At 35.0% G+C, this 8,940-nt stretch overlaps 1 protein-coding gene across 2 annotated transcripts; it reads right to left on the reverse strand.

Moving 5' to 3' along the window:
• Positions 1 to 1,155: 1,155 nt before the first annotated feature.
• LOC114731179 (CCR4-NOT transcription complex subunit 11) lies at positions 1,156 to 8,037 on the reverse strand. Of its 2 annotated transcripts, none has more exons than XR_003738899.1 (12): positions 7,808 to 8,037; positions 6,851 to 6,961; positions 5,624 to 5,710; positions 5,281 to 5,334; positions 5,018 to 5,163; positions 4,421 to 4,571; positions 4,204 to 4,341; positions 3,682 to 3,753; positions 3,530 to 3,603; positions 3,318 to 3,419; positions 2,807 to 2,885; positions 1,156 to 1,427 (listed from the first exon to the last, which is right to left on the reverse strand). XR_003738899.1 is itself a non-coding variant. In XM_028918305.1 (12 exons), exons 1-12 carry the CDS (start codon positions 7,964 to 7,966, stop codon positions 1,300 to 1,302), a joined length of 1,341 nt encoding a protein of 446 aa, XP_028774138.1. In that variant the 5' UTR covers positions 7,967 to 8,035; the 3' UTR covers positions 1,237 to 1,299. The 2 variants fall into 2 exon arrangements, 1 of the variants encoding a protein (XP_028774138.1); XM_028918305.1 differs by having other exon boundaries at positions 1,237 to 1,427; positions 3,278 to 3,419; positions 7,808 to 8,035.
• Positions 8,038 to 8,940: the final 903 nt, after the last annotated feature.

Below are 8,940 nucleotides of genomic sequence, written 5' to 3' on the forward strand. Positions count from 1 at the left end.
AACACTCCACATTTTTATGAAATTATGGTTTGGCTCCAAAACTATGATTTGACCCACCTAAACCATGGTTTCATGAAAAGTATAAAAAAAAAATTATTTTTGAAAATGTGGTCTTTTTTTCACATTGTAATACTACATCTAATCCTTAATATAAGAACTAATTTTAGTAAATTAAGAAAATTAGTTAAATTAATTATTTTTGTTAAATAAATAATCTTTTCTAGCATGTATATTAGTTAGAAGTATCATATAATAAAATATTTACATATGCAACTATTACAGGGACTACTTTTTAAAAAAATAGATAAACATGAGAAAAAAATAGATTAAGATTTTACATTTAAGACTAAATTGAATAAAAAAAACTATTATATTAAATATCAGAGTTAGTGTGTTAAAAAAACTAGTTGCGAAAAATGTTATAAAATTTTATGTTTAAAATCGTTAAATAATATTTTTCTATTGGTAAAAAAATTTATTTTTTTAAAAACATATTTAATTTTATATTTTATAAATACCTATACACGTATTAATTATTTATTAATTACATTTTTTATATATTATTTATTATACTGGAAAAAAATATATTATTAACAAATTTATTATTTCAAATTAAAATATATTATAAAATCTATCTTTTACATGATTATCGTACTGATTTATCTTTTTTAGTAATTTATATATAAAAAAATATTTCTAATGATAATTATCCAAACTTCATCAGAATATTTTTTTACAAAATTTATATTTTCAAAATCTATTCTTTAAACTATGATTTGATTTTATCAAAACACCTTTCACTCAAACACCTAATTTTATTAGGAAAGTTCACAAAAAGAAAACGCTTGACCAGCGCATTTATAATTCAATCGCTCAATTCCCTTCACGAATTCAAATAAAAGTTTTAAAATAAAAAATTAATGCAGCTGACCTTAGAAGCAACAGTACCACCAGTTGATTCTGACGTAAAAGACTCGACACCCTCTATAAATTTCTAGTCTGAATTGTGACCTAACACGGTTCAAATCTAAATATTGAATACTCAATGGCTTGTTAATGGGGGGGAAAAAATGCCTCTAACCTAATAGCTTTAAAGAAAAAAAGGCCCAAATATGAAATTCCACTTTTCCTAACTCCCTATTAATTAGACATATGGATGAGGAAGTCAACAGTCTCAACTGCAATCTTTATTGTCCGTCACTGAAAATGGGAACCCAGCGCTAAAAAGCTAAGTCCGAATGATATACATACTTTATCTACAACCGGAAAGGGAAAATTGAAGATTTGAGGGGTCACAAATCATGATTCCAAGGATTTTTTTTGGTCAACTGATTCCAAGGATTTAAGAAGCCTGAATAATGCAGCTGCCTCTCTGATCCTTGAGAACTCAATGCAGAAGGCTTGAACTTCAATGAAAAGATCTTTCACTGCAAGATGGGATCATTTCTCAAGTCAGTAACGTGCCTCAATGCAATAATTTTCAAAACCTGATTTAAATAAAGAAGAAAATGCATAAAAAGCTCACATGGCAAAGAACTTGAGAAAAGCAAACAAAATAATTTAACCAAGGATTTCAGGACATCAACCTACTACTTCAGGCAAATTGCAAATGAATGCTTTGTTTATTAAAATATGAAGAATGAATCAACAGAATAAAACGCATTAATCAAAGTTCTTTATTTAGTCTCTCCATTGTATACTTAAAAGATTGGGTAGTCGATGAAGCACACTGGTCTAATGTGAAATATGTAGCCCACCCCACGTAGGATAAAGTTCGTTTTTGTCGTAAAGTTTCTTTATTATAACACTAGTATTCTAAGATCTCACCTAGAAGATAATCTCTTCCGGTTCAAAACTCCCTCTTCATATGTGCTCCATCACGTGTACTTTGAAAGAAACATTGGTTGAGCATATTGTCTCACCAACCAAATCAATAATAGTCCAACGATTTGTTAGCAACTTATCTGTACTTAGAAAGATTTACTGGAATGTATGCTCGCTGATTAACAATACAGCAAGGAGTTCTATGCTTGCACGAAGTCACATGTCTGGGTAGAGAAAGGAGGGAAGAGAAAGCCCTCCCTCTTGTTTGGGAATTTAAATTGGGAAGAGGAGACTGAGCAATTTTATTATATGCCAACAAGAACTTCAATAATTATTTTCAATCAACTGGACTGTAAATATCACGCTTTGCAAAGCATCTGGGGTGGGCCCTGCTCTTTATGACTTGTGAACATAAATTGATATATTGATTCTTTGTCTTCTCTTTGGGGCTTCCAACAAACTTTAATATACTTCACATTTTCTATTTACAAAATTTTTTGCCTAGACAGCTTGTCAGACACAGCAACTCTTCCCCTTTCCAGCAGTCAGATATTAGAAAATAGATTACGCCATCTACAGGTTTTAGTCACCGAAGTGCCAATTCTATTCCCTAATGTGTTCGAAGAACCATTCTAAATGTTGAATCAATACGCAAAGTAACAATTGCTAATATTTACTTCAGTCAACGAGAATTTGAGGCAGTCAAGAAAGTGAGCACCCAGGCCTGCTAGGTGAGTGCTATACAGGCACAGAGTATAATAAAATCACTATTCTATTCGAATCATTCACAAACGTGCATCTTCCTCATCCCATGTTTATAAACCACTAGGGTTGCAAGTCTATGCAACAAAATTCCCTATACTTCTTTTTCTTAGTAGCTTCCACTAACACTAACACAAGCCAATACCAATTAATGCCATATAACATTTATACTCGAATTGCTATGATGACAACAGTTTTCTGTAAATCTGAATAAACTTACCATTAATAATGTCATTTCGAATAAGGCTCTGTAGAAAAACGCATACAAGTCTCACGAGCCTGTTCTGCATGTACTTATCCTGAGAGAAACAGTAGATTTTAAATGCCTATTAGTGCCACGGCACAAGTGCAGAAATCATGCAACATTTAATAGGCCGCACCCTGCCCACAAGACACATGCAAAGTGCAGAGATAGGGGGGGGGGGTGAAAGAATTTTGAGCGTGCATCTCTCTATGAACATAACTCCCGTGGATACACAAAAACAAACTAAAACTGCAAAACTTGTAAGCGAAATGGGATGCCATTAAACCAGTCTCATATCTTAAAAAGACCTACAATATTTAAGAATATAGCGGGATTCCAGTTACCCAAAGCTAGCATATCAGTATGTCAGACTCAGCATACGGACTATATTTTTTGTGCAAAATCAGTGCTTAGGTTTTGCAGAAAATGAAAAGTTCACGGAGGCACCTTGATGTTCACACAGGATGATATACAATTAGTTATGTACATGTGAATGAACTCAGCAGGAAGTTCAACTGCTGTTGTAAGCCTGTTCACGACTTCCATAGAATGAAGACTCATGTCCATATTCACAAGTACTGTGAAGTATCTGTACACACAAATAGGCAAGCCAAAATAAAGAAAACAAATGAGATTGGGAGATTCATCGCATAAGAGAAAGCAAGTAGGTAGTATATCAATGAACATCTAGATGCTTACTCTGCAATTTCTGGAGAATTTATCAACTTAGTTAGAACTTCAACCGCAATAAGGGGATTGTTCTCCACCAATTCCTGATAAAAGTAACGAGAATAAAACATAAAGACCTAGCAAGTGTCATGATTTGCCAGAGTGATTACAGGAACACTTACTGGCAACTTTCTGGGTGTCAGCCCACAGTGATATACAAGCTTGGGGTCATTTGCCAGCTCCACCAGAACTTGCTGTGTAACAAAAGCACAAGCATCTGATTCTTCGTCAAACAGTTGAACTCATACAGATTAAGAAACAGGTATCATTTTTCACATAGTCGTGATGCAAGTTGTAGAAACTACAATCACGTTAGGTCATTCAAGTAAACCCTAATTTTTTTCTCTGGCACAACTCAAATGATCCGAGCAGCTAAAAATGTCCAGAGTGATCAGAAATTGATCTTTCTCCTCGTCCAGGGTCCACAGATACAGTATTGTTAGTCTTAGCAAAAGTTGAGCAAATTCATGAAATCACTATTTAATCAAAGTGGCATATACAAATTTAGAAGTCAGAATGCCACTTGTGTCCAACATAAGCAAATAATTTGCAGGTGCATCATAAGCACCGATTAGCATAGTAGCATTACTGAGGTTCTGATGTTAAAACTTGCATCATTCATTATCAAGGAAAATAGTAATCACCTCTTGCTGTGCTGGCGCAAGTGCCCCTTTCAGAGCCTTTGCAATTAAGTCCCTTACAGCTGCCCCTCTGCTAGTATCAACACACATACCATAGTCCCATTGAAGTTCATGATTGTCATGGGGGTTGAGCCAAACTAGCTGAAGAAAATATTTTCCAAGCATAAGTAGTTTATCTATTAATCTCTTTAAATTAGATCTTATATATTCGAATCAGTACCTCTCCATCCTGTACTGGTAGTCGGGGTGGACGAGGCCTGATCCAGTGAGGACTCAACCCTTCCAGTGATAGATTTGACAGCAGCCCAGATACTGCCTCATCTTTATCTCCAGATCCAAATTTAGCTTTCGTTCCAGGTTGTATATCAAACCTACAGTAAGAGCTTAATGTAATATGCAACACATGAAATTATGAGAATTAGGGTTTACACTGGATTACAAATTAATTTTAAAGGGTCTGGTAACAAGAAGGATAGCAAAAGTCTGAGGCAATGGGCCGTCTATGGGATTTTCAGGTTTATCAGCTAGGGAGGAATATGCCCCACATCTCCAAGGGTGTTTCTTTGCCTTTAGAATAGATTTGCTTTTCTGTCTTGTTTTTGGTGCTCTGCATATGGTCTTTTTAAGGCATTCAGTTTCTTTATGTTCATATAGAATGGATGGCTCTCATCCGTAGCTTTGTTTTCAAACTGCTTTTGTTGCCTTTGTCTGAGAATTTCTTATACTCAAATCTTCTGTTATCTTTATCTCATCAGAATTTCCGTTATCAAGAAAACAAAAGGGAAAAAAGGTTGCACTCCAATATATAAAGCCATACTCTGGTGAGTTTGCATCACAACCATGTGGTATATCAGGATCTGGGACTGCATTTTTGACAGAATTATCTTTAAATAAGCACTTATATTGTTCAGGGTGCTCTTTAACAGAAAACTGCTGCTGCAACTGATCTAATTGTGGGAAAACCTGGAATCACAGGGAACAATAATTATTTTTAAAAAAAAAAAAAAATCAAAATGTCTACCTCAGAAAGCAGGTTTAGCTTTTAAAGTTGAAATATCTATTGATCCATATGTAGCTTACATGCAACGACTGATCAAATCCTTTCACATAATCTGCCGCAGACTGCTTAAGAAACTGCAATCCTCCAGCCAAGGTAAAAAGACATCAGAAATTGCAAACTTAAACCATCTCCCAAGAAAGAAGGAAGCAACTAAAAGCAACAAAACAAACACATGATGCCATGTATGCATTTACCTATAACGAATTAGATTCACAATAAAAAGAACAAATAAAAATAGTAAATCAACCAGAGGATCTAACACCGCAGCATGCCAGACATGCATTATAGAGGGTAACCCATTATCAAGAACGTAAAACATGACAATTATTACTAGTGAAGATATAAAAATTCACTCAAGATAACCTCTCTGCTATTGTTTGAGCTATCAAGGCCTAGCAGCTCGAGAATAAATGCCCTTTCAAATTTTTCAGCTGCATCATCACAGGCGGCCTGTTTGATTAAAATGATATTTATGTCAGCAGTTACATAACGAATCAAATCAAAAGAAATACAAGCAAAGAACTCAACACAGATGATAAAATAACCAAATCAAATGCAGCTCAAACTCCATGTGACGTTGTTTTATGGCCATGATTACATAAGCCTTAATGGAAGGCATCAAGAGCCATTAGATAACATCTCATCTAACAGAGAATTCATGATCTAAAATCACTAAGGGGACTTTCAAGGAATGCATAGGCATAAAAGGTCTTATGGTATGGGAGCATTAAGTAATAATCAACAACCAAACTAACATAAATTTATTACTTCCCTAGTATGCACACCGTACTCGTGCTTCTATTTTCATGCATGCTATAGCAGTATTTATTTCTTAACACTAAAAGATTACGAAATGATAAACCTTAAAACCCAGCTTAAAAGTATTGTCACACCAGATGGGCAGTGTTTTTATGTATACCCAGCTAATTAGTATTAATGATAGCTGATTGATCAGCAGAATGGCTTCTACTTAGTCGTTCATTACCCATAATCATAACCAGCTGAAAGATAATATCAAGAAAGTTCAAAATATACAGTGGCATGCCCTTCAGCAAAGCCCAACAGCATTATTGAACTTAAATTAATGAGACATGAAATAAGTTAGAGTCATAAGCATTATATCCATTTCAAAACATTCTGTCTGTAGCTTGCCATACAATATATGAGGGTGATTTTTCAAAAGGACCTTCAATTACTTAAACAAGGATAACATGAATGTATGATGAGTTAAAACAGCTTCATAATGACAATCCGATAATAAATTTCATCTTGTGAGTAATTTCGATTATAAGGCCTTATTTAAGTCAGGTGAGGTAAAATAGATGGAGTGCAATGATATTCGATTAACCAAAAAACTAATTTTCGGGTTCAATATCTATCAAAGTCTCTTTCAGCATTCTGTATCTAATTTTGTTGCTAAATATTATCTAACAGAAGAGTTGGTTGGCTTAGTTAAAGACTAACAGGGAATAAAAAATCTGACCTTGGAGGCAAGAGAAGACATGAGGTAAAACTAGTTTTCTCACTCCATTAATGATAGGAGAAAGATAATAAACAACTTAGGATGTAGTAAAAGAAAAAAAGCTGCACCTTTACGATTAAGTTTATGAAGGGGTTTGAAGCAGGTTTCTGTGACGAGTACACTTGATGGAGGATGGCAAAAGCAACCAAGCGCTCAGTGGATTTAAGAATCTTCTTGTCCTGTCCATCAGAGATTCAAACAAGTCATACTCTACTATGGCCACATAATAGCTGAGGAATTAAGAAGTAATAAACAACAACAATAATAAAGAATGTTAATGATAATGATATATTTAGTTACGAGGTAATACGGTAATTGAATGAACTACGGAACTATCAAATTTTGATAAGCCGTTGAGAAAAACAAGATGACCAAGCATGATATATTTAGGATGCGCCATATGGATTCTTTTTCTCGTCAAGGAGCAACTGTCTTCACACATGAATATGGTAATGAGCATGACCCCCAGAAACCAAAATGGAGAAACCAAGAAAACTTTAATAATAAAGAAACTGATGCATTTGGGTAAGTGGATGCATGTCTTTAAGAACTTAGATGCAAGAATCTACATTTGACTGTCTTTAAACAAAAGGGATATAAATGTTATTAACATGTGGAAAGAAAGTAGAAACAGGGCATCCTGATAAGAAGTAGATAATAAAATGGTTTAAATCATTCCATGTCACAAAGGCCTCGGCCAGCACAGCCGCATCTGAATGGAGCACCATGCATATGAACAAAACAAGTCCCATATCTGTTAAAGAACTCACATGATATCATTGGGACATGAAAAACTCCTATTCCCATAGATAAAGAATTCTTAGCTATGCAGTTCAGCTAAAAGATTGTGACATCGTCAAATTCAAGACGGCAAAAACCTCCCGAAACCCAATCCATTACCATTCCCTCCATAAATCGGCAAGCAACCCTAAAATTCTAAGGGCCAGAACTCAATCAACTCAATCATATGCCCGTGTACGAAAAAAGAGGAGGAACAGAAAAGATGAGGGATTAGATTGACTTGCCTCCAAGAGCCAAACGATATTTGAGCAGACAGTGAAATGGTGTTGGCGAGAGATCTTAGAGTTGAAGTCAGCGATGACATCGTCCAGTGGACGCTGCTCCGATTTCAGCAGAGAGTACAGCGTCAGAGACTCTTCAGCACTTAACTTTCTGATACTCATCGTCTCCCTCCAGCTTCGGCGTTCACTCCCCCCACTCTAGGCGATACGAGACAATTCTCCGAGAAAGTAAAAAGGAGAGAGAAATTGGTGAATCCGCGGCCCATCACTCTCACTAAAGGACACCCCTACTTTTTGTTCGGTCAAAAATACCCCCGAATTCCTATTTTGTTGCCAATTTGATCATCTGTTTCCATGTCAAAAATAAAAAAATGATTTAATGTATTGAGTATGAAAATCCATCCAAACCATCGTTTTAAAAATATTTTTACAGTATATGAAGTAAATATATAAAGAAGTCTGTCTTATTTTACGAAAAAATACTTTTTAAGAGTACTTTTCTAGGTTCCCAAGCACCTTCCTAATCTATCATTTTTAAATAAGACTAATGGCTCATTTGGTACGCTGGAATTAGTTTTGGTGGAAATGGAAATGGAGATGGATATGGAAATAGAAATATATATGGAAATGGGGTTTAAAAGTGTGTTTGGTATGGCATGGAAATGATATATAATTTTTTAATTAAAATGAGTACCTTTTGTATTAAAAGACTATACTGCCCTTGATATATTTTTCAATCTTAAGGACCTAACGGTACAACAACCTACCTCAACTTCAACCCCAGCCGCTAACGCCGCCGTTAGCCACCACAATCAGTTGAGAACCAGATCTGAAAATAAAGCGGAACCAAAAAAAAATGCCAATATTCGAATGGAAGAAGAAGTTGAAAGGCGCCTCTATATTCCTTTCTTATGCATCAGAAGCAAAAGGCTTCTATGACCATAGAATCTATTGAATTGAATATGCAGAAATAGAACCAAAATATTTGGTTCTTAATGAGCAAATCTTCGTGAAAAACTTGAGGCTCATCTTCGCCGGCAAGTAGTTAGATGCAAATTGAAAGGAGGTAGATTTGAGACACTGAAAGAAAAAGTCGAAGGCTTTAACAAGTTTCCAGTCCTGGATTATGTAGATCT

The sequence above is a fragment of the Neltuma alba genome, unplaced genomic scaffold (assembly GCF_004799145.2).
Source record: "Neltuma alba isolate B1F8T4 unplaced genomic scaffold, ASM479914v2 tig00002523_pilon, whole genome shotgun sequence".
NCBI lineage: Eukaryota > Viridiplantae > Streptophyta > Magnoliopsida > Fabales > Fabaceae > Neltuma > Neltuma alba.